The following is a 23,654-nucleotide window of genomic DNA, read 5'->3' as shown; positions in this document are numbered from 1 at the left end:
TTTCTGCTGAGCCATAATAGGAACTCCCAGCCCTCTGTTTCTTTGCCTGAGCTCTGGCCTGTCATCTCCCAGGAACCAGGGTAGAGGGTACAGCATAGGTATGCGACTCCTTCACCTCCCCCTTCCTCCTGTCTCTCATTCCCCAAAGCATTTCCCTTAAATGTCCCCCCACGTCCCCAGGATGCTAATGGCCTTGTCCCCCTGTCCCACCAGCAAGCACGCCCTGGGCAGCCATGAGTATATTCAGTACTGTCGAAAGTTCGACATCGACATTCGGCTACAGCTGATGGAGCAGAAAGCTGTGCGCAGTGACCTGGCCCGGACGGTTTGTGTGTTTGTGTGTGTGTATGTGTGTGTGTCTTGGGGTCAGGGGGGAGGTTGATGGCTGCAAGGGGTATAGAGGTAGTGGGCAGTGGGTGGTATGGAACACCTTGGGCGGGTGTGGGGCACTGGGCTAGGAAAGAGACACTGCCCCTCTCTGAATAGGGCACTTCTCATGCAGGTAAACGATGACCAGAGCCCTTCCACCTTGAACTACCTCGTGCATCTGCAAGAGAGGCCAGTCAAGCAGACTATCAGCAGGTGAGAGTGGGTACCATCTTAGATGTGGCCCACGCAGGAACCATGAAGGGGCCCCAGCAGATACCCTTGCTTGCCTTTCTGCCGGGGCCAGGGGTTCATGCAGGTGTTGGGGTTGGGGCCTGAGTCTTAGAGGAGAAGATCCCCACTCCAGGATATGTTACCTCTCTTCCCTCTGGTACTTTGCCACATTCTCCAGGTAAGAAGTGGCCAAATAGGAAGGACTCGCTGGCCTTCAGTCTTCATGGGCCCTGTAAAAAGACCGGGAACCCCTTTAAACTAGAATCTGATTCCTGAGCTGTGGAGAGAGAGGGAGAGAATGAGTCTTCCTGTGCACTGAGTCAGTCCTGACCTCTCCTATGACCTTTCCTCGTCCCCACCTCCCCAGGCAGGCCCTGAGTCTTCTGTTTGACACTTACCACAATGAGGTGGATGCCTTCCTGTTGGCTGATGTGAGTACAAATCCTGGGGTTGGCCCAGCTGCCCAAAGTAACCCCCCCCGCCCCTTCTCTAGTCCTCCTGGGATCAACCAGCACTAAAGGGTTCTGGAGTAGATGTTGAGAATCTGTTAGCAGAGCACCTTTTTTCCTTCTAGGATATGGCAAACCTAGCCTGCCAGCTGTTGGGCAGCTGGCAAGTGCGTATAGAAGGATTCTGCTTGTCTGTAGAAATAGGTCAGGAACTGTGCTCTGACCCTGTCTCTGGAGTGGGGCATCTCCAAAGCTAAGGGACATAGTGTTGTCACCCCAGCTGCTGTGCTTGCATGTGCACTGGAGTGTACATCCTGTGAGCAAGGCCCTGCGACGTCTGATCTGAGAGGTTCTGATGTGCTGGTGTGGTGCGTGGAAAACCATCAGGAGGTGGAGGGTCACAAGGGTAGGGAAGGGCCAGGCCTCTCCTCACTTGCATTCACGTGGAGTTTTAAGCCTCAAAATCATGCGAATAAACATTTGCCCCCCGTGTCGTGAAGCTGAAGAAAACCAGACAGTGATCTTTGAAAACCATCCCTATCTCATGGATCCTGTTAAGTAGTGGTCGTCCTTTTGGGGGAGTTGAGCTTTGTATCTTGCTCAGCCCTCCACTGACTGCCAGAATCTCTTCTCTAGTAGCCTCTGCTGAATAGTGACTATGATGAGAGGGGAGTTTTCTTTCTTCCTTCTTTCCTTCCCTCCTTCCTCCCTCTGTTTTTTTTTCTTTCTTTTCCTTCCTTCCTTCCTTCCTTCCTTCCTTCCTTCCTTCCTTCCTTCCTTCCTTCCTTCTATTTCTTTGTTCCCCTGCCTGTGGCATATGGAAGTTCCAGGGCCAGGGTTCAAATCCACACCACAGCAGCGACCTGAGCCACCGCAATGACAGCCCTGGATCCTTAACCACAGGAGAACTCTGAGAGAGGAGTTTTCTCAGCACCTTTTTTGTACTAGTCTGGCTCTTCGTCAGGGGCTGCAGTAGGTAGGGAAGCATAAGAAGAACTGTTTTAGCCTTCAGGGAGCTTGGTTTCCTGCCAGGAAATAGAATAGTAACATAAAGCTGTTAGAACACAGAAGAGGTTTGGAGTTCCCGTCGTGGTGCAGTGGTTAACGAATCCGACTAGGAACCATGAGGTTGTGGGTTGGATCCCTGGCCTTGCTCAGCGGGTTAAGGATCCGGCATAGCCGTGAGCTGTGGTGTAGGTTGCAGACGCAGCTTTGATCCTGTGTTGCTGTGGCTGTGGCGTAGGCCAGTAGCAACAGCTCCGATTCAACCCCTAGCCTGGGAACCTCCTCCATGTGCTGTGGGAGTGGCTCAAGAAAAGGCAAAAAGACAAAAAAAAAAAAAAAAAAAAAAAAAAAGACAGAAGAGATTTGTGGAGAGTTAATCAGGGGCGCTTCGAGAGTGATAGAGAGGGGGCCTGGCCCAAGAAGGCTTTGGGACGTTGGAGGTTGGAGTTCAGCTGCTCTGTGATTTGCATTTATGGAGGTAATCAGGGCAGGACAGGTGAGGAGACTTCAAATGAGAAAATTGCAGGAGCCAAAGTGCAGAGGTGTGGCCTTGGCCATGGCACTGATATGAGACCTGTCTGGACATTCAAGATGGTAATAGGGGAAAGAAGGCTATGTGGGAGTTCCTGTGGTGACTCAGTGGTTAACGAACCCGACTAGGATCCATGAAGTTGTGGCTTCGATCCCTGGCTTTTGATTAGCGGGTTAAGGATCCGGCATTGCTGTGAGCTGTGGTGTAGGTCGCAGACGCAGGTCAGATCCCCCGTTGCTGTGACTGTAAATGTAGCTGTGATTCAACCCCTAGCCTGGGAACCTCCATATGCTGCAGTGCGGCCCTAAAAAGACAACAACAACAAAAAAAAAAAAAAAAAAGAAGAAGAAGAAGAAAGAAAGAAGGCTGGGTAGGCAAGTGGGGCCTCAGTGTGGTCTCTTTGGTCTTGCTCTTCCCTACGGCTCGATTTTATTAGAACTGCCTGTCTCTGGGGGAGACCTTGCATGCATTTGTTTAGTATAAGTAGACTGTAGCAGACAGAGAGAGGCCAGAAGTAGAGGACACTCGGGGAGGATGTGGGACCATGGGTATGGCTCCTTTCATTCAGTAGGAGAGGTGGCTCCCTCATGCCAGATGTTTGAAAATAAAGCATGCTTTGCTGTATTGTAGAGAATTGACAGAACACTGTAAACCAGCTATCATGGCAAAAAGGAAAATCATTTAAAAAGAAAAAAAAGGAGTTTCCGTCGTGGCTCAGTGGTTAACGAATCCGACTAGGAACCATGAGGTTGCGGGTTTGATCCCTGGCCTTGCTCAATGGGTTAAGGATCTGGCATTGCCGTGAGCTGTGGTGTAGGTTGCAGAGGTGGCTTGGATCCCAAGTTGCTGTGGCTCTGGTGTAGGCCAGCAGCCACAGCTCCGATCCCACCCCTAGCCTGGGAACCTCCGTATGCCACAGGAGCAGCTCAAGAAATGGCAAAAAGACCAAAAAATAAAGAGAGAAAGAGAGAAAGAAAGGAAGGAAGGAAGGAGGAAAGGAAGGAAGAAAGAAAGAAAAAAAAGCATGGATTCCACTGGTTACTCCTGAGGGTTGTGAGCCCCTGATTCTCCCAACCCCTTCCTTCAACACTGCGGGTGCTGGAGGCTGAGAGCACTAGCCTGCCAGCCTCACGGTGCTGCCTCCCACAGGGGGACTTCCCACTGAAGGCCGACAGGGTGGTCCAGTCCGTCAAGGCCATCTGCAATGCCCTTGCCGCTGTGGAAACCCCTGAGATCACCAACGCTCTCAACCAGCTGCCCCCCTGCCCTTCCCGAATGCAGCCTAAAATTCAGAAGGTAACGGGGCCCAGGCACCGGCTTGGGGAAGGAGGAGAGGACTCTTCCCGGAAACTGGGTGACTAGGTATCCACTTACTCAGAGGCACTGCTCTCCACCTCCTTCTTTTTTGTTTGAACATTTAGCCACAAGAATTCTTGGGGAATGGATGCTGGTGGGTCACCTCTTCCTGAGGATGAGGGTGGGCTAGGGTCTGCCTCCCCTCTGCCTTCCCTTCCCCACGTCCCATCCCAGGGGACTGACTGACTGCCAGGAGCCCAGGCCAGCAAAAGCTTTAGTTCTAATCACTGAGGTGCTGCCTGGCAGGTTGCATCCCCATCAAGGTGTGAGACCAAAATCTCTCCCAGGCCAGGGACCAAGGGCACCATGGTGGGGGCTGTGTGCTGGGCAGGCAGGGCCAGCTATCCCTCTGGGCGCTGTGATCTGTAATGAAGTGGCCTAAGAGCCAGAGCATCTCATTTGGGTGGACACAAATAATTTTATCCCTGAGCTGACTCACTGTCTATCACACGAATCTGGTGCAAAGTATTACTCTATCCTCCCTGGGGAACCTCTGCTCCTCAAATTTCTGTCCAGTTTGGTGCAGATGAGCGCAGCTGTGAAAAGCCCTCCTTCCAGCTGTGATGGAAAAGGCATGGCCCTGAAGCTTCGTCCCTCTTCTTTTTCCCCAATAGGATCCCACCGTCTTGGCTGTGAGGGAAAACCGAGGTAAGGGTGCTGCTGTCTTCATCCAGGAGGGGCAGCTGAAAACTGTAGTCTCTGCCCAGATTCCTTTTTCTCCTCTGTCCCCTGATTTATGGTTCCAGGTCTGCCTCTGTAAGTGTGTGTGTGTGTTTTCCTATATGAGGCGTGGATACAGCTGGAGAGCACATTTCTTTCCACAAAATGTTTTCTCATTATTTGTACTCGTTATTCCTGTGGTGTCCCTGGGAGACGGTGATGAGGTGGTGTAAGCATGAGGGTGGGCGTGGTGAGGCAGAGTCAGTCCTGGGTGCCAGATGGGAAAACTCTCACTTGGGTAGGTTGTGACTATTCACACATAACCCCTGTGTTTCCAACTTAGCAACTTGGGGAGAGGATGATAAAGAAAGGTTTCAAAAAAAAAAAAATGGAGTTCCCGTTGTGGTGCAGCAGATACGAATCCGACTAGGAACCATGAGGTTGTAGGTTCTATCCCTGGCCTGGCTCAGTGGGTTAAGGATCCGGTGTTGCCGTGAGCTGTGGTGTAGGTCACAGATGCAGGTCAGAGATGCAGGTCGGATCTGGCGTGGCTGTGGCTGTGGCCGGCATCTACTGCTCCGATTAGACCCCTAGCCTGGAAACTTCCATGTGCTGTGGGTACGGCCCTAAAAAAGACAAAAGACAAAAAAAAAAAAAAAAAAAAAAAGAAAGAAATTTTTGCTAGGATTCCCTGTTAATTCTTTGAAGCAAAATGTTAGACCTATAAAGATCATATCTCTGGGAATTTTGGTCAGTGATTTCCAGTCTTTTGGATTTCATAGACCAAAAAGTATTATTTGGGGGACCAGCATAGTAGACTTGTCAGCTTTTGTTTTGCTAAGCAGTAACATTTTATTCTTATTTTTCTGTCTTTTTTTTTTTTTTTTTTTTTTTTAGGGTTGCACCTGTGTCATATGGAGGTTCCCAGGCTAGGGGTCGAATTGGAGCTGCAGCTGCTAGCCTACACCACAGTCACAGCAATGCCAGATCCTAGCCGCATCAGCAGCCTACACCATAGCTCATGGCAATGCCAGAACCATAACCCACTGAGTGAGGCCAGGGATTGAACCTGCGTCCTCATAGGTGCTAGTCAGATTCCTTTCCGCTAAGCCACTGAGGAACTCCAGCAGTAATGTTTTAAAGTAGCTGATAATTATTATTCCCACTAGCTCCCAAAGGAAGGGACATTCAGACTAAATAAGTAGCAATATATAAAGAGAAGGACAGTGTTTAATATTGGCTATCTATCATTTTGTGAGAAGCTTCTGCTTTTTCCTCATCTCATCCCAGATGGGCAAATGGCATTTGGGGACTACTGCCCTAGGGTATCCATCCTAGGCAGTGCCATGGCAACAGGATGGGGCTCATTGAAGCCTCACGACTTCTCCTTCTGTCCACTTCCTTTCACAGAGAAGGTTGTGGAAGCCCTGACAGCAGCCATCTTGGACCTGGTGGAGCTGTACTGCAACACATTCAATGCAGACTTCCAGACAGCAGTGCACGGGAGCCGCAAGCATGACCTGGTCCAGGAGGCCTGCCATTTCTCTGGGCCCCTGGCCTTTACCGTCTATGCCACCCACCGCATCCCCATCATCTGGGCTACCAGGTGAGCCCTGGGCTGAATGGGAGCCCTAGAGGGAGCGAACTGAGTTTGTCTTCAAATGGCTTCTTCTGTCTGCATGGGACCCCACTGTCTTCAGTTTAGGCTCTGTGGCATCGTGGTGCACTATGGTTGAGAGGGAGACAGACCTGGGCTGGGCTATCCCAGAGGAGTGAGAAGAGGCTGCAGTGGTCAGGTCTTGCTGGCTGCGTAGGCATCCCTGCCCCCTCCCATCCAAGGCCAGCTGATGGAGATGCTGCTGCGACAGATGGCCACTTCCCAGATTTGAGTGCATGCCCCAGGGCCAATGACTGCACTTCCCTGCAGACGCACAATGGGAGGGGGTGGGGAGCTGGGAGATGACCCTTTGTCTCGAGTTCCCTCGGCCTGCAAGGGTGGGTGGAGGAGGACGTTCACTTGGTAATCCTCAGCTCCTCTCAGGGTCCCCCAGCATCCCAGGCCTGGGGGAGTAGGCCTTTGGCTCCACACTCCCCCCCCCTTCCTTCTCTTTGTTCCTCACTTAATGTATTCCTCTGGGCGATTGGCGGAGAACAAAGGAGGCAGCCTGGGAAACCAGGGCCTTCTCTGACCTCTTCTGTCAGGCACCTGTCACCAGCCACAGGGACCCCCATGTGTTGGCATTCATGTCGACATATGTTGTTTTCCATCTCCCACCCTTCTCACCTGCGCATGCGCCTGCAGGCAGACACACACACCGAGCCACTCCATGGGCTGGAGCTGGATGAGGAGTGGAGGCTGCGTGGCTGATTCCCAATGAAGAAGCGAGAAAAACCAAGGGCTCAGCACAGACCCCTAAACTGGGCGAAGGGATCCAGATTCAGTTGTTTTTCCCAGAGCACGCAAATCCAGTTTAGCCGTCTCGTCCTTTGACCCCATCCTCCAGTCTCACCCATCAAGAGGAGTTTTACCAGAGGAAATGAAGTTTGATGTAGTTTGGGTGACTGAGGTGGGGTTTGGGAGCTGAGTGTCCTGACCCACGCCTTTTCTCTTGCAGCTATGAAGATTTCTACCTCTCCTGCTCCCTCAGCCATGGCGGCAAGGAGCTGTGCCGCCCCCTGCAGACCCGAAGGGCTCACTTCTCCAAGTACCTCTTCCACCTCATCATCTGGGACCAGCAGTAAGCCCTCCCCTGGGCTCCAGTGCCCACTGCAGACCCTCGCAACCTTCGGAATGCCCAGATTCCAACTAGGAGCCCACACCTGGATTAAACCAGGCTCTGTCACCAGCCCTAACCCAACAAGCCATTCAGCCACCTGTCTCCACTTCCTTAACTCTTAAGTGGGGATGAGTATAATTTTTACCTCTCAATTCCTTATGCGTCTCCAACAAGAAGTATCCATGGGAGTTCCCGTCGTGGCGCAGTGGTTAACGAATCTGACGAGGAACCATGAGGTTTTGGGTTTGATCCCTGGCCTTGCTCAGTGGGTTAAGGATCTGGGGTTGCTGTGAGCTGTGGTGTAGGTTGCAGACGAGGCTTGGATCCCCGTGTTGCTGTGGCTCTGGCGTAGGCCTGCGGCTACAGCTCCTATTAGACCCCTAGCCTGGGAGTCTCCATATGCCTTGAGAGTGGCCCTAGAAAAGGCAAAAAGACAAAAAAAAAAAAAAAAAAAAAAAGAAGTATCCATAAAGGTTTTTTGTAAACCATGAAGGGCCATATGAATGTTGTTTTAATAATAATTGATTGTTTTGGTCATGTCTCTCTTAAATGGTTTAACTGGTCTGAGAGGCTTGTATTTTCCCTTCTTCCTGAAGTTCCCATAGAAGATGGAGAGGGGACTGTGTTTTCTCCATTATAGATAAGGGAAGGCTGCCCAGAGGGAAGAATAATGGGTTTGGAGTCATGGGAATATGGCTTTTTCTAGCTCTGTCTCTAGTCCTAGATTCTCTGTGGTCTCTTCAGGCCTTAGTTTCTCAAACTCTGAAGTGGGGACATTTGTTTAACTCAGAGGCAGTTGTGGTACTGAAATGAGATGGACAGGTTATACATAGAAATATGAAACCTCAAGTACAGGGTCATATTAACCACCGTTTACTAACAGCAATCTGCTGATGGGAAGGTAGGCATTAGCTAAGCAAAGCAGGAAGGAGATGGAGGTGAGAGTGCCTTGGTGGTGACATGGCAGGAGTTCGTGTAACCCGTGCCTTTTCTGTGCTGTTCTCCATCCAGACAGTCAGAAAGCACCTTGTTGGCTCCCTGACGCTTCACTTTGCCAGACTGACATATCCCTGAGTCCTTCTGTAGAGAGCAGAACTGCAACGTTAATATTTGGAGCGCAGGTTAAAAAGCCAAGGATGCTGCAACAGGTGGACGGAGAGTCTGTGGAAATCCAGGAAGGGGTGGGCCATTTTACAGGTGCATAGTGGGGAAAGGCACACTTTTTCTCCTGCCTTCACACTTTTGTGATTCCTAGAGCAATAAAGGTGTAAACAAAAGTCCTATTTTGGCTCAGCAGCTTAAGAACCCAACTAGTATCCATGAGGATGCAGGTTTGATCCCTGGCCTCGCTCAGTGGGTTAAGGAGCTGACATTGCCACAAACTGTGATGTAGGTCCCAGATGTGGCTGTGGTGTAGGCCAGCAGCTGTGGCTTCGATTTGACCTCTCAGAACTTCCATATGCTGTGGGTACACTGGTACAAACAAACAAAACAAAACAATAACCACAAAAAAAACCCCGCCGGGTCAGGAAAGACACCTCCGTGGCAGAGGGTGGCTCCTGAGTTTCACCATCCCCTTGGGCTTCAATTACTACTAGTGCCAAGGGAGGGGTGCTTTACAGTGCTCTGGCCCAGGCAGACCCCACAGTGAGTCTTAGCCCCTTTCCCATGGAGTATCAGAGGTTTGGAAGCAGCCCGGTGTGTCCTCCCGCAGGCTGCCTGCACTGTGGGTCTCACTGGGCTCTCTCTCTGCATCCCTGCTTCTAACCCCATAGGGCTGGTCCCTTACCTGGAGCCTTGCAAAGGGTGTCATCTCAGTGCTGTCCATCCAGATGCCCCATGGGACACCTCTTAGCACCTTCGTGATCCAGACTGAGGCATGCTGGAGAAGGCGCTGCAGTGTAGGGTTCAAAGCACAGGCTTTGGGCGCAGTCATCCTCTCCTCCCTGTAGGCGCAACCTTGGGCAGCTCATTCAACCCAAAATGGGCTTGGTAATAGGGCCTCCCTACAAGGTTGTTTGGGTGCCGCTGGGAGGTTGCAAGTACTTGGTACGATACCTAGGACAAGAGAAATGCTTTCATCTTTATCATTTTCTTAGCTGGGGGAGCCCTCTCAGTTCTGGTTTCTCTCTTCCAAGTGACTGACACAGTGACTGACGTGTGGCAATATTTATGCAGGAAAGTACTATGTGTATAGCCTGGTGCTAAGGTGGTAACCACACTGTCACGTAGCAGAAAGCACACGGTAGATACACACAGCACACAAGTGAAGCTCTGTTCCTCTCCTTGAGGAAACTGAGGCACAGAGGTGTGAGTAATTCTCCAAGGTTGTGAGAGGCAGAACCAGGACTGGGACTGGTGCATCCCAGGAAGCCTGCCTGGAGGAGGGGGCTTCTGTGATGTGCTGTTGAGGAAGGGGCTAGAGGAGGGAGGAGGGGACTTTCTTGGGCAGGGAGGAGGTTCAGGGCCACAGCTCACCTACTGGCTATCCTGACTGACCCCAGGTGAAGGTGCAAGCGGGAGGTTTTAGATATACTTGAGGGCTGAGGAGAAGGGGCCCCTGGCTGCTTCTAGGTGTTACGTTTTCAGTTAGAAAGTTTCTTCCCTCTCTGGAGTTCCCGTCGTGGCACAGTGTTTAATGAATCCGACTAGGAACCATGAGGTTTCAGGTTCGATCCTTGGCCTTGCTCAGTGGGTTAAGGATCCAGCATTGCCGTGAGCTGTGGTGTAGGTCGCAGATGTGGCTCTGATCCCTCGTTGCTATGGCTCTGGCATAGGCCAGCGGCTACAGCTCCGATTCAACCCCTAGCCTGGGAACCTCCATATGCCGCAGGAGCGGCCCTAGGAAAGGCAAAAAGACAAAAAAAAAAGAGAAAGTTTCCTTGCTCTCATTTTCCTCTGGATATGGAGCTGCAAGCCTCTTCTTGAGTGAAAAGAAAGGGACCAGGACCAGCTCCCTCTCCTCTTTGCTCCAGGGTCAGCTGATTCTCTCCCCACTGCAGCGCTGTGCGGATCAGCTAACTCTCAAAATAGGCCCCTCAGCTTCGCTCTGCCACCCTGGCCAAGCCCTGGCCTGGCATGTCGGCTGGCTGCTGAGGGGTCCTAATTATAGCTGAGGGCCCCCAGCGAAGGGGCAGCTGGGACAGAGCAGGGCTCTGCCAGTCTCTGGCGGGAGGGAGGGAGCGTCCCACTCAGGTGGAGGTTCCCTAGGGGAGTGAGGGGCAGCGGTGGGGGAAGGCTGCTTGACCATGAGACTGCTAACCTTGGCCGTGGCCACCCGGCCTCTCTGGCCTCTGGCCTAGAAGCTGCCGGGCCCTGGGCTGGCCAGAGGGTGTGACAGTATGGACTTTGGCCCAGGCACAGCTTCCCCGAAAGGTAATGTGTGTCCTCCCTCTTCCCACAGCTCTGCTCCCCTCTCCACCTCACCCCACCCCAGTTCCTTATTGTGAACTCAGAGGGAGTGGCCCGGGTGTGATTCAGGCCTGGGAGCCTGGGAGCAGCCATCTGGGCCTGGTACTGGTGAGGGCCTCTGCCGCTCGGTTCTTTGGGCCCTGCCAGTTTGCTCTCTCACCAGCTGGGGACGTGGAGGAGTCCCTTCTCTTTATCCCTTTGGCTTTGAAAATGTTTGGGGCTGAGAACAAACCATCTTGTGCCCTGAGTGTGGGATTCCCTAGAAGGGAATGCGGGGTTCCCTAGAAGGGAATGCGTGGTGAGGACAGACAGGTGGGAGGGTGTGGGGGAGGGGAGCCACAGGCAGAGCTCCTGCTGCTGCTTCCTGACTGTTCTGAACAGCAGAAGGGTGGGGAGGGATCCGGGTTGTTTCACGGAAAAGGATTGTCAAAAGCAACTGCTTCTTGGTGACCCTCTGCAGAAATCCGAAAACGAGGGAAGGAGTCTGTCTGACAGTAGGGGACCTGTAGTCACCTCAGCTCTGAGGTGGCTCTGACTGAGTTCTCTCTGGTCACTGGGGGTGGCCTCAAAAATCTCGGGATGGGAGTTCCTGTTGTGGCTCAGTGGTTAACAAATCCGACGAGGAACCATGAGGTTGCGGGTTTGATCCCTGGCCTTGCTCAGTGGGTTAAGGATCTGGTGTGGCCATGAGCTGTGGTGTAGGTTGCAGATGTGGCTCGGATCCCGCTCAGATCCTGCGTTGCTGTGGCTCTGGTGTAGGCTGTCAGCTACAGCTTCCATTCGACCCCTAGCCTGGGAACCTCCATTTGCCGTGGGAGCTGCCCTAAAAAAGGCAAAAAGACCCAAAAAAAAAAAAACAAAAAAAAAACCTCAGGGTGTTTGCTTTGCTGTGCTGAGACCCACCCTGCAAAGACACTGGACCATGTTCGTGGGGGCATCCTGTGGAGGGTTTGCCCGCAGTTTGGGATCTGTCCTGGTCCTGCAGGAAGGCCCCCCGCCAGGGAGCACCTCGGGAGTTCTTAGCTTCAGCTTGACTTCCTGGGTCACCTGCCCCTGGAAGCCACAGAGGTGGCACTTCCTGATGTGGTTTCCTGTCCTCCCTAGGATCTGCTTCCCCGTGCAGGTGAACCGGCTGCCTCGGGAGACCCTGCTGTCTGCCACTCTCTATGCTCTGCCCATCCCCCCGCCCGGGAGCTCCTCAGAGGCCAATAAGCAGCGGCGGGTGCCCGAAGTCCTGGGCTGGGTCACTGCCCCGCTCTTCAACTTCAGGCAGTATGTGAGCCCAGGGCAGCACTTTGGCCTTGAGAGGGAGGAGGGGATGGAGAGAGGGGGCCTGGCTGCTGCTGGACTGGCTGGTGCCGCTCTCAAGGGTTAGCCCAGGAGGGCTTACCAGCCGAGGCTCCCAGCCCTGGTGGAGGGGACCAAGGCACAGGACTGGTGGCCAGGACAACTGATGTAACCAAGAGCTACTGGACAGGACTGGTGGCGCAGGATTGGTGGAAAGGGGCGTGGAAATGCAATACTCGGGTCATGTCATCTGGTCTTGTCCTTGGAAGGACCTTAGAGGTCATCCAGCCCAGCTCTCTACATCATAAAAGGCATCTCTGCCGCCAGACCCTGCAGCCCTAGCTTAGCAAGAAAGGCTTCCTGGAAGGGGTGGGCTTTTATAGGATGTGGCAGCAGGAAAGGTCCATAGTGCAGGGTGGGGAGAAAGAGAGGGGAATTGGGCAGTGGCTTCAAGCAGAAAGGGCAGAATTTTGGATGGGGGGAGCAGGATAGTTGCTGGGTTTGTTGGCTCATCCCAACTTCCATCCTCCTTAGAGTCCTCACCTGTGGCCGGAAGCTCCTGGGCTTATGGCCAGCAACGCAGGAAAACCCCAGTGGCCGATGGAGTGCACCTAATTTCCACCAGCCAGACAGTGTCATCCTGCAGGTGAGGTCCCCGCCTCTCCCACTTATCAGGACCACTCCAGAGTCCCCTCCAAGTTTCCGCCTTGAGGGCTGGGCAGAGGCAGTAGGAGAAAGTGTGGAACTTGGGCGTGGGGTGATGTGACTTCAGCAGCTGGTGAGAGCCAGAGTGGGTGGGGGTGTTGGGTGGAATTTATGTCCCATCTCCTGGAAGTAAACTGATTTCAAGAAGTCCGCGGGCAGGGTCTGAGACCCTTGCCATCCAGGGCTCAGCTCCTCAGAGTCCCTTGTATGAACCCTCATGACACTAATCTGAGCTGTCCCCTCTTGGGGCCCGTGAGGGAGCCTTCCCTACAGCCACTCAGTGTTCTCTGGGGAGAGGAGGCTGAGTTGGTCAGGTCCAAGGTATAGTTATAGTTTCTGGCTCCCCTTTCTTGTGGTCATGAGCTGATATTCCATATGGAAAATGGAATATTAATGTGGATATAGAGTGATACAGAATGAAAATTCTAAGAGGCAGGAGGAGTTCCCATTTTGGCTCAGTGCTTTAAGAACCCAACTAGTATCTATGAGGATGCGGGTTTGATCTCAGGCCTTGCTCAGTGGGTTAAGGATCTGGTGTTACATGAGCTGTGGTGTAGGTTGCAGACGTGGCTTGAATCCTACATCAATGAGGCTGTGGCGTAGATTAGCAGCCATAGCTCTGACTCAAACCCTAGGCTGGGAACTTCCATATGCTGTAGGTGCAGCCCTAAAAAAAATAAAATTATAAGAGGCAGGTATTTTTATCTGTCTTACTTACTGCTTTCTGCCCAGGGCTCAGAACAGTGCTTGGTGTATGTTAGGGTTCAGTAAATATTTCTTAAATGAAAGAACATGGAACTCCCTTTGAGGACTGAATCACTGAGCTCTGAGTGAGGTTTAGGAGGCTGAACATAGCAGCATAGAGCAAGGGGATCCAGCTTGGAAGGCTTGAGTTGGCAGGGCCCTTGCCATGCATGTGGTCCCACCTCCCATCAGGCAGTAGTGCCCTCAGCATAGAGGCCCCAGTGGCTCAGCCTAATGACACTTCTCTTCCAAGTTCTGGCCTGGGGCCAGACCTCTCATCTAGATGCCTCCTCTTCTTTTCACTTGGCCATTTTTCTCTTTTAAAAAAATTTTTTTTTTCTGTCTTTTTTTTTTTTTTTTTTTTTTTTTTTTTTAGGGCTGCACCCACGGCATATGAAGGTTCCCAGGCTAGGGGTCTAATTGGAGCTACAGCTGCCAGCCTACACCACAGCCACAGCTATGTGGGATCCGAGCCATGTCTGCTACCTACACCACGGCTCATGGGAACGCCAGATCCTTAACCCACTGAGCGAGGCCAGGGATCGAACCCACAACCTCATGGTTCCCAGTCGGATTCATTAACCACTGAGCCAGGACGGGAACTCCACAATTTTTTTTATTATAGTTGATTTACAATGTTCTTTCAATTTCTGCTGTATGGCAACATGACTGAGTCATACATATATATACATTCTTTGTTTTTGTTGATTTTTTTTTTTTTTTTTTTTTTTTTTTTTTTGGTCTTTTCAAAGCCGCACCTGCAACATGGAGGTTCCCAGGCTAGGAGTCTAATTGGAGCTGTAGCCGCTGGCCTATGCTAGAGCCACAGCAATGTGGGATCTGAGCTGTGTCTGTGACCTACACCACAGCTCATGGCAACACCGGATCTTTAACTCATTGAGCAAGGCCGGGATCGAACCTGCAACCTCATGGTTCTTAGTTGGATTCGTTAACCACTGAGCCACGAAGGGAACTCCCCCATATATACATTCTTTTTCTTACACTGTACTGCATCATGTTCCATCACAAGTGCTTAGATATAGTTCCCTGTGCTATACAACAGAATCCCATTGCTTATCGACTTGGCCATTTTTCTTTCTTTCCTTTTTCCTTTCTCATTTTTTTGCTAGAAGGTACAACTGGAAGGGACTTTAGTGATCACCAAGTCCAACAGGGTTATTTTACAGACAAAGAACCTGAGGGTTAAGGAGCCAGGGAGGAAGGCGGGAACTCTGGCAGGGGAGAGGGAAGTTGGGGCCCAGGCAAGTGGCAGCCACACCTGCCTGCCTGTTCTCCTCGCCTCTCTGATGTCTCTGATGCCATCTCCCAGATTGACTTCCCCACCTCGGCCTTCGACATCAAGTTCACCAGCCCCGCTGGAGACAAGTTCAGCCCCCGCTATGAGTTTGGCAGCCTCCGGGAGGAAGACCAACGCGTGCTTAAAAACATCATGCAAAAGGAGTCCCTGTACTGGTAAGGCCCAGGGCATCCCCCGTGTGTGGCTCAGGGCCCCACTAAGTGTCTCGGGTTCTAGCAGACCTCTCTTCCCTCCCAGCAGGTTCCCGTCTTCCTGCTTTGGGAGTCACAGTGGGATGTATGGCCACCTAGGCAGGAAGTGAAGAGAGGGCTCTGCAGCCCCCAGGCCCTTTTCATGAGCTGACTGTAGGCAAAATGGAGAGCTCAGGGTCAGGATGTTAGATCTGGGAAGGCCCACCATCCCCACAATGAGGATTCAGCCCAGACTTGACTTGCCAAGAGGACCAGAGCTTTCCCCACCCCATAGATAAGCTGTCTCTGATTTGCTGTCCGCTGGGACCACTGGATGCTGTACTTTCCACCCTGCCCCCACCTCCTGCCCCTTCTGCACTCACAGCCTTTGCCTTTCTCTGGCCCTGTCACTTTCCAAAAAGGATCAGGTGTCGAGGCAAGCTGGCAGCTGTCAGGGGTAAGCAGAATCCAAGCTGATCTTATTCGTGGGGCTGCTTCTCTCACCAGGATTGGAGAAGCTGGTGGAGCTGGTGGGGTATGGGCTTGTCCCCTGCCTGCTCTCTCTTGTATCTCTCTGGTCCCTGCATGGCCCTGGGCATGCGATGTTTGGGAGGAAATGAGGGCAGTGGGGCTCATCTCTGTCCCGTGTGTCCTGAGTATACTCAAAGCAGCCTGAATAGCTGAGTGACTGCGGATATCCCTGCCCCCACTCCTCTGCTGACCCCTTGCTTCATTAGCCCCTCAGCTCCCTTCTCCCATTAGACACCTGATCTCAGGCGAAGCCCAATTAGCTGCGGGTCCTATAAAACCTCCAGCTGGCTCCAGGAAGCCCCAGGAGGCCTCCCAGCTGCCCAGACCCTGATGTGGCGACCACTGCCCTCTGGTGGCTCTCCTTGGGAGTGGTGCCCTAAGGGCCTCCTCAGGAAGGGTAGCAAATTTGGTGCCCTTGGCCTCTGCATTCTGCCTTGGTCTGAGATGTCCCTGAGTCAGGATCAAAGATGAGATCTGGACCCTGGCTCCCAAAGTTTGTCTCACACATTGCAATCACTTAAAAATACCAATGCTGCCAAAAATAAATAAATAGGTAAATACATACATAAATAACCCACCCTCCAGGAGTTCCCACCATGATTCAGTGGTTAACAAATCCGACTAGGAACCATGAGGTTGCAGGTGTGATCCCTAGCCTCACTCAGTGGGTTAAGGATCCTGCATTGCTGTGGCTGTGGCATAGGCCGGTGGCTACAGCTCCAATTGGACCCCTAGCCTGGGAACCTTCATATGCCGCAGGTGCGGCCCTAGAAAAGACAAAAAAACCCAGCATAAATAACCCCCCCCAAATAAATAAATTTTTTAAAGTGGGTGTTCCCTAGCAGCCTAGCGGATTAAGGACCTGGTGTTGCTGCTGCTGTGGCTTGGGTCACTGCTGTGGTGCGGGTTCGACCCCCGGCCTGGGAACTTCTGCATGGCTCGGGTATGGTTAAGAAATAAAAATAAATCAATAGATAAAATACTGATGCCTAAGTTCCCCAGATGTTCTTAATTTGGGTGTAGCTTGGACAAGAGGGTGTTTGCAAAGCTCCTCAAGTGATTGTAATATGCAGCAAATTTTGGAAACTACTGGGTTGGAGTGTGTAGCATTCTCTTGGAGAATAAGTACCCTACCCTCTTGGCTGACTTCTCTCTCTCACCTCCCCTTATCCCTCTCACCTCCAGGCTCACTGATGCTGACAAAAAGCGCCTGTGGGAGAAGCGGTATTATTGTCACTCAGAGGTGAGCTCACTCCCCCTGGTGCTCGCTAGCGCCCCCAGCTGGGAGTGGGCTTGCCTGCCGGATATCTATGTTCTCCTGAAGCAGTGGACTCACATGAACCACCAGGATGCCCTGGGGCTCCTGCATGCCACGTGAGTTGTAACACCCACCTTTCCTTACCACGTGTCCTTCCCAAAGCCAGGGCCTGACCCTGCCCCTGGCTGACCTGAACCAGCCCTGGGGAGAATGGTCAAGCGGGCATGGATGTTCAGGGCTTTTCCCCCTTTCTCTTTCTCTTATGCTGTTCCCACCCCCCCATGTTATATTATGAACACTTTTCAAACATCCAACAAAACTGAAAATTAAATAGTGAACATCCATGTTTCCACCACCTAGATTCTAAGCATTAGCATTCGTTATATTGGCTTGATTGTGTAGGTACCCTCCATCATTACATCATCTTTTTTTACACATTTTGAGGTAAATTGATGCATAAGTCCTTCCTAGATACTTTAGTGTGTGTGTCGTTAAATAGAGTTCAATGTTTATTTACATTTTTTTCTTTTGAGGTCAAATTTACACATAAGCGAATGCACAAGTGGGTTTGACATGTGCATATGCCTGTGTAACCCAAACCTTATCACTTAGTTCTATTTTTACAGTCCTCTCTTTCCTCTTTCCTCTGGGGACACAGGCTCCCAGTCTCAGAGCTCCCCCCCCAGATGGTACCCAATGTTCTTTGCTTATTTTCTATCACTCTTAATAATTAAAATTTACCTGATCCATGTGTCTCGCCCTCAGGACTTTTGGGGGCAACAGTTTTGCTAACCTCTGCTAAACTAATCCTGCCAGGGTATACTGGCAATTCAGAATTGTAATTCTGTGATTCTCTGTTATTTGCTTGGCAAGCTTTTCATTAAAAGATGGTACACGATAATGCTTTGGCCTTCCCAAGGGCTCTTTTTTAGGGCCGCACCTGCGGCATATGGAGGTTCTCAGGCTAGGGGTTGAATTGGAGTTATAGCTTCCAGCCTATGCTGCAGCCATAGCAACGCAGGATCTGAGCCACATCTGTGACCTATACCACAGCTCACTGCAATGCTGGATCCTTAACCAATGAGCGAGGCCAGGGATCGAACTTGCGTCCTCATGGATGCTAGTCGGGTTCAGTAACTGCTGAGCCATCATGGGAATTCCCCCAAGGGCTCTTTGATGATAGGAATTTCTGGCACAGTGGGAGTCAAGGAAGAGATCTTTGGGGGTGGGCTTGAGGACTTTGCCCCATTTTCTTTAACTCATACAGGGAATGAGAGTGACTTCCATGGCCCATGGCTGCCTCTGACCATGGGCCAGGGCCATTCTCAAGGGTTTCAATCCAGAAAGGGTGTTTAGGACTTAGCTCTTGTGGTAGCTTTGGCAGATTCTGGGAGCCACTGCCTTTTCTCCATCGGTGCCTCGGAAGCCCAGGTGCGCAGCTGTTTGCTCACTCCTGTGCCTCAGACCCTCCGGCTGGATTGTCTGAGGGCTGGGCTTGTTCTGCAGCTTTCCAGACCAGGAAGTGCGTCGTATGGCTGTCCAGTGGATCGGTTCCCTCTCCGATGCTGAGCTGCTCGACTACCTGCCCCAGCTCGTGCAGGTGGGTTGACTGGCTTTCCCTCCAGTTCTGATGGTCTCACCCCCAAGACAGACTGCCTTCTGCAGGGATGGTGTAGATGACTGGCCATCAACAAAGCCTCTGGTCCCCTGTCTCCCTCTCAGGCCTTAAAGTACGAGTGCTACCTGGACAGCCCCTTGGTGCGCTTCCTCCTGAAACGAGCTGTCTCGGACTTGAGAGTGACTCACTACTTCTTCTGGTAAAACTACGTGCAGAAAGGAGGGAGGTAGACACGTGTCTTTCCCTCGGGAGCATTTTACTGCAAAGCTTGCAAAGGTGGAGAGCTGAGCCGTCTGGGTCCAGTATGTTACTGATTTGCACATGGCCTTGGGCCAGCACCTTTTCATCAGGGGGTCCCAGCCCACCCCCGTATAGCCCCCTGGGGATCATCCCTGGCCCCCGCCCCTTCCCCCATGCACGGTGGAAACAGAAAGGGGAAACCCGATGCACCATTTGAGCACCATTTAAAGACAGTGTGGGCAGGCTGGGGTGTGATGCACATCTCTGCATGTTTGGCAGCCAGAGTCTGTTTTCCTTTCCAAGGTCGGGGCTGGTTTTCCAAGGAGTTGGAGCTGGGTCTGACTGCTCCCCGCCCTGCTTGCCTATCTTCCCTTGGGTATCCTGATACCCCCGTCCCTTTGCCTCTTAGGTTGCTGAAAGATGGCCTCAAGGACTCTCAGTTCAGCATGCGTTACCAGTATCTGCTGGCGGCCTTGTTGTGCTGCTGTGGCAAGGGGCTAAGAGAGGAGTTCAACCGCCAGTGCTGGCTTGTCAATACCCTGGCCAAGCTGGCCCAGCAGGTCCGGGAGGCTGCCCCGTCTGCAAGGCAGGTGAGTGGGGTGAGGCTGCCTCTGCCAGTGTCCAGTTCTGGGCTTCTGCAGCCAGTCATTAATTTGAGCAAGCAGAAGTTCCCGGGCCAGGGATCAAACTGGTGCCACAGCTGTCACCAGAGCCCCAGTGATCAATGCTGGACCCTTAACCTGCTGAGAGGCCAGAAACTCCCCTTAAAGCATCCTGACCAGCAGGACGGCACTTGATCATCTCTGGTGAGGGACTAGAGAGAGGTCACTCTAATCTATAGGATCTGGATACAGCCTGTGGATGTGTTTTGTTGACCTTGCTAAGTATTACTTTTTTTTTTAGGGCTGCACCTGCAGCACATGAAAGTTCCCAGGCTAGGGGTTCATTTGAGCTGCAGCCACCAGCCTACACCACAGCCACAGCACCTCGGGATCCGAGCTGCATCTCAACCTATGCCACAGCTTGCAGCAACACCTGATCATTAGCCCACTGAGCAAGGCCAAAGATCGAACCTGCGTCCTCATGGATACTAGTCAGGTTTGTAACCCACTGAGCCACGATGGGAACTCCCAAGTGTTACATTTTTTTATTTAACCATTTGGCTTCAAGGCTAAACACAGTTGTGTGAATTGTTCACTGCACAAGAGCACCCAGCCCGAGGGGACAAGTGAAGCCTGAAATCTAGTCATACTCTGTTCCCTGTGCTGTGAGCCATGGCTTAGGGCTGCTGCCACCCAGAGGAGACACTTTATCTGTTTGTACAAGGGGCCTGTATTAGGCAGTGGTGATCCTGATTGCTAACATTAAAAATTGGTGGATTGTGGAATTCCCGTTGTGGCTCAGCGGTAACGAATCCAATGAGGAACCATGAGGTTTCGGGTTCGATCCCTGGCCTCGCTCAGTGGGTTAAGGATCTGGCGTTGCCATGAACTGTGGTGTAGTTTGCAGACGCAGCTCGGATCTGGCGTTGCTGTGGCTCTGGTGTAGGCCGGCAGCTGTAGCTCCAATTCGACCCCTAGCCTGGGAACCTCCACATGCTGCGGGTGTGGCCCTAAAAAAGCAAAAAAAGAAAAAAAAAGAAAATTGGTCGATTGTAAAGTCTGGATTATTGGCTTATTTGGCAACAGCCCGAGCAGCCTCTCCTTGACCCGCAGCCGCCCTCCAGGTTCACCCTGGCCTGCTTTAAGCTGTTCTGGTATCCACCCAGCCTCTGTAGGTGTTTGGGCTGCTGCCAGGCACTGTCTAGGCTGGGGTGTGCGTGGGGTGGTTTTCCTCCTTCACAGTCTCCAGGAGGTTGTCCAGACCTCTCAGTGTTTGTTTCCATACCAACCACTACTGGGCTCCCGCCCCCAGGAGAGGCCTCGCTCTGAGTGAGCTTATGGGCCCCTCGCCTCACCTCACCCCTGCTCTCTTCCCTCCACCACCAGGGGATCCTCCGCACCGGCCTGGAGGAGGTGAGCCAGTTCTTTACCCTCAATGGCTCCTGCCGCCTGCCGCTCAGCCCCAGTCTGCTGGTTAAGGGCATCGTGCCCAGGGTGAGTGTCTGGTGGGTTTGGGGTGCTCTCGGCATGGGGAGGGCTCCGTGGCAGCAAGGTCCTCCCTGACCTGGTTATTGAGAGAGATGAGGAAGAAAGCCACGTGTGAGGCCTCTTTCCAACCCCAGCTGGCTGGCCTTCCCCCTGACAGCTGTGCAGGGTGGAGGCACTGGGTTGGGGGCTGTGTAAGTATCTCCATGCATGAGGCTGGGTGAGGTTGAAGTCCAGGCTAGTGATGCTGTTATCTGCCATGTATCAGCGCTCTCTCTGTGACTGGAAGTGTTTTAAGTGTTTTCCTTTGGTTATCAGATTCCATCCTCACAACTCTTGTTTTGTTTTGTTTTTTGTTTGTTTGTTTTTTTGTCTTTTTGCCATTTCTTGGGCCGCTTCCTCGGCATATGGAGGTTCCCAGGCTAGGGGTCCCATCGGAGCTGCAGCTGCCAGCCTACACCACAGCCACAGCAACGAGGGATCCGAGCCACATCTGCAACCTACACCACAGCTTACGGCAATGCCGGATCCTTAACCCACTGAGCAAGGCCAGGGATCGAACCCGCCACCTCATGGTTCCTAGTTGGATTTGTTAACCACTGAGCCACGACGGGAACTCCAATCCTCACAAGTCTTATCAAGTCCATACTTTCGAGAGCCCTGTTTTACAGAGCAGTCAGCTGAGTTATAGATGGGACGCGTGTCTTGCCTGAGGCCACACAGTTAGGAAGTTGTGTGTGGAATGCACTGAAGGGCTGGGAGGTCAGGTGCTGGAGCCGAAATCCTAACAAACTGAACCAGGCTCATGCAGGAGGGAGGGAAGGAAGGAGTGCGGGTTCCTCAAAAACCTGGAAGCAAACAATGAACAGCAGCCGGTGAGAGGTGGAGGGGCCGTTTGCCTCCTGGGCCCCGGGCCCCTCTGCCCCTTGTCATTGCCTTTCTACTGTGGCAGGACTGTTCCTACTTCAACTCCAACGCAGTCCCACTCAAGCTCTCCTTCCAAAATGTGGATCCGCTGGGTGAGAACATCCGGGTCATCTTTAAGGTAAGGATACTTCTCTCACGGAGTTCCCGTCGTGGCTCAGTGGTTAACGAGCCTGACAAGCATTCATGAGGACGCAGGTTCGATCCCCTAGCTCCTCTCAGTGGGTTAAGGATCTAGCTTTGCCGTGAGCTGTGGGGTGGGTTGCAGATGTGGCTGGGATCCCGAGTTGCCGTGGCTGTGGTGTAGGCCAGCAGCTACAGCTTTGATTCAACCCCTAGTCTGAGAACCTCCATATGCCGCAAGTATGGCCCTAAAAAGAAAAAAAAAAAAAGGATACTTCTCTCTAGCCTGGTAGGATGTGGGTGAAAGAGCGAAGGAGAGGAGGGGATCCACCTGCTAGTCTGTGCTGCCATTTGCGTGTATGGAAGATGATCAGGTGAAAAAGGAAATAGATTAATTTTTTGTGGCCCCAGAGGGCTAGGGACAGAGTGTTGGGATATGTATGTACGGTGGCAACTGACGGCTCAATATACAGCAGTGCTTTCTAGAAGATAGAGCCAGCAATGGAATGGATAAAGTGCTGACCTGCTTGTCCCTGGGTATTCAAGCAGAAGCTCAGTGGCAGGCATGCTGAGGAAGAAATACACGTATCAGGGGCAGGTTGGACCTGGATGAACCATAAGGTCCCTCTAACTGTTACATGCACAATTCTGAGGAGTGAATGATGAATGCCAGAGCATATAATGGAGTGGGGGAAATGAAAGGCATGCACGTAACTTAGTCACATATATTTGTTGTGGGTAAGTTCCAAATCCAAGATGTAAACATTCAAATCTTTAAAAGGCTTCAGGGAGTTCCCTGATGGCTCAGGGGTTTAAGTTCTCTGGCGTTGTCACTAACTGTGGCTCGGGTGGCTGCTGTGGCATGGGTTCCATCCATGGCCCGAGAACTTCTGCATGCTGTGGGTGCAGCCAAAAAGTGAAAAATAGAAAGGCCCTGCGGGTCAGGAGGGCTGCATGAAGAAGAGGAATGTGACTTCAGTTCGGATGGGGATGTGGGCTTGAGGGGATGGGCAAAATGTGGAAGCTGGCCCATCTCTGGTGCTTGACCTGGTGTGAACCCAGTGAGCGGCCCCTGTCCCTGGAGTTTGGGCCAGGTTGCTTCTTGGGAGATCTGGGAGCTGGGGGAGGCGGAGGAGCTGGTTCTGGTCACGTCTTCCTCTCTGCAGTGTGGGGACGACCTCCGCCAGGACATGCTGACCCTACAGATGATTCGCATCATGAGCAAGATCTGGGTCCAGGAGGGGCTGGACATGCGCATGGTCATCTTCCGCTGCTTCTCCACGGGCCGTGGGAGAGGTCAGTCGGCGGTGGGTGGGGCCATGAATGGGCAGCCGGTGTGGGGGCATCCTTGCCCACTGCCCTTCTGCCCTTCCCCAATGTGAACTGTGTGCTTTTCCGGAAAAATGAGAAGGGCAAGGTGGTCCTATTAGAAGCTGTGGAATGGCATTAAAAAAGAAAGCAGGGGAGTTCCCATCGTGGCTCATTGGAAACGAATCTGACTAGCATCCATGAGGACACAGGTTCAATCCCTGGCCTCGTGCCATGGGTTAAGGATCTGGTGTTGCCGTGAGCTGTGGTGTAGGTCATAGACGTGGCTCGGATCCCGAGTGTCTGTGGCTATGGTGTAGGCCGGTGGCTACAGCTCCGATTTGACCCCTAGCCTGGGAACCTCCATATGCTGTGGGTGTGGCCCTAAAAAAAAAAAGAAAGAAAGAAAGAAAGCAGGGGAGAAAGACTGCTATAAAATAAAGTCAGCTAGGAGACATAACAACCAAGCACCCTGGATAAACTTTGTATCCTGGAGTCTAACAAATCAACCATAGAAAAGATTTTTTTTTTGGAGACAATTGGCGGAAATT

At 52.2% G+C, this 23,654-nt stretch overlaps 1 protein-coding gene across 7 annotated transcripts in view; it reads left to right on the top strand.

Annotated features, from left to right (window-relative positions):
- The window catches only part of PIK3C2B (phosphatidylinositol-4-phosphate 3-kinase catalytic subunit type 2 beta), an 81,134-nt gene that overhangs the window by 36,144 nt on the left and 21,336 nt on the right, over window positions 1–23,654 (top strand). For all 7 annotated transcript variants that reach the window (XM_003357389.5, XM_013989566.2, XM_013989567.2 and 4 more), the window contains 17 exons: window positions 214–325; window positions 503–582; window positions 968–1,031; window positions 3,736–3,882; window positions 4,557–4,590; window positions 6,013–6,208; window positions 7,218–7,340; window positions 11,895–12,062; window positions 12,612–12,723; window positions 14,857–14,999; window positions 16,731–16,919; window positions 18,310–18,403; window positions 18,526–18,620; window positions 19,071–19,251; window positions 20,650–20,757; window positions 21,701–21,793; window positions 22,962–23,091. In XM_003357389.5, the coding sequence (XP_003357437.4) occupies window positions 214–325; window positions 503–582; window positions 968–1,031; window positions 3,736–3,882; window positions 4,557–4,590; window positions 6,013–6,208; window positions 7,218–7,340; window positions 11,895–12,062; window positions 12,612–12,723; window positions 14,857–14,999; window positions 16,731–16,919; window positions 18,310–18,403; window positions 18,526–18,620; window positions 19,071–19,251; window positions 20,650–20,757; window positions 21,701–21,793; window positions 22,962–23,091 (2,069 nt within the window). The remainder of the gene's footprint in view (window positions 1–213; window positions 326–502; window positions 583–967; window positions 1,032–3,735; window positions 3,883–4,556; window positions 4,591–6,012; window positions 6,209–7,217; window positions 7,341–11,894; window positions 12,063–12,611; window positions 12,724–14,856; window positions 15,000–16,730; window positions 16,920–18,309; window positions 18,404–18,525; window positions 18,621–19,070; window positions 19,252–20,649; window positions 20,758–21,700; window positions 21,794–22,961; window positions 23,092–23,654) is intronic.

Source organism: Sus scrofa, chromosome 9, assembly GCF_000003025.6.
Source record: "Sus scrofa isolate TJ Tabasco breed Duroc chromosome 9, Sscrofa11.1, whole genome shotgun sequence".
In the NCBI taxonomy this organism is placed as follows: domain Eukaryota; kingdom Metazoa; phylum Chordata; class Mammalia; order Artiodactyla; family Suidae; genus Sus; species Sus scrofa.
The sequence above is the reverse complement of the archived record's forward strand: the minus strand, read 5'-3'. Positions and strand labels throughout refer to the sequence as shown.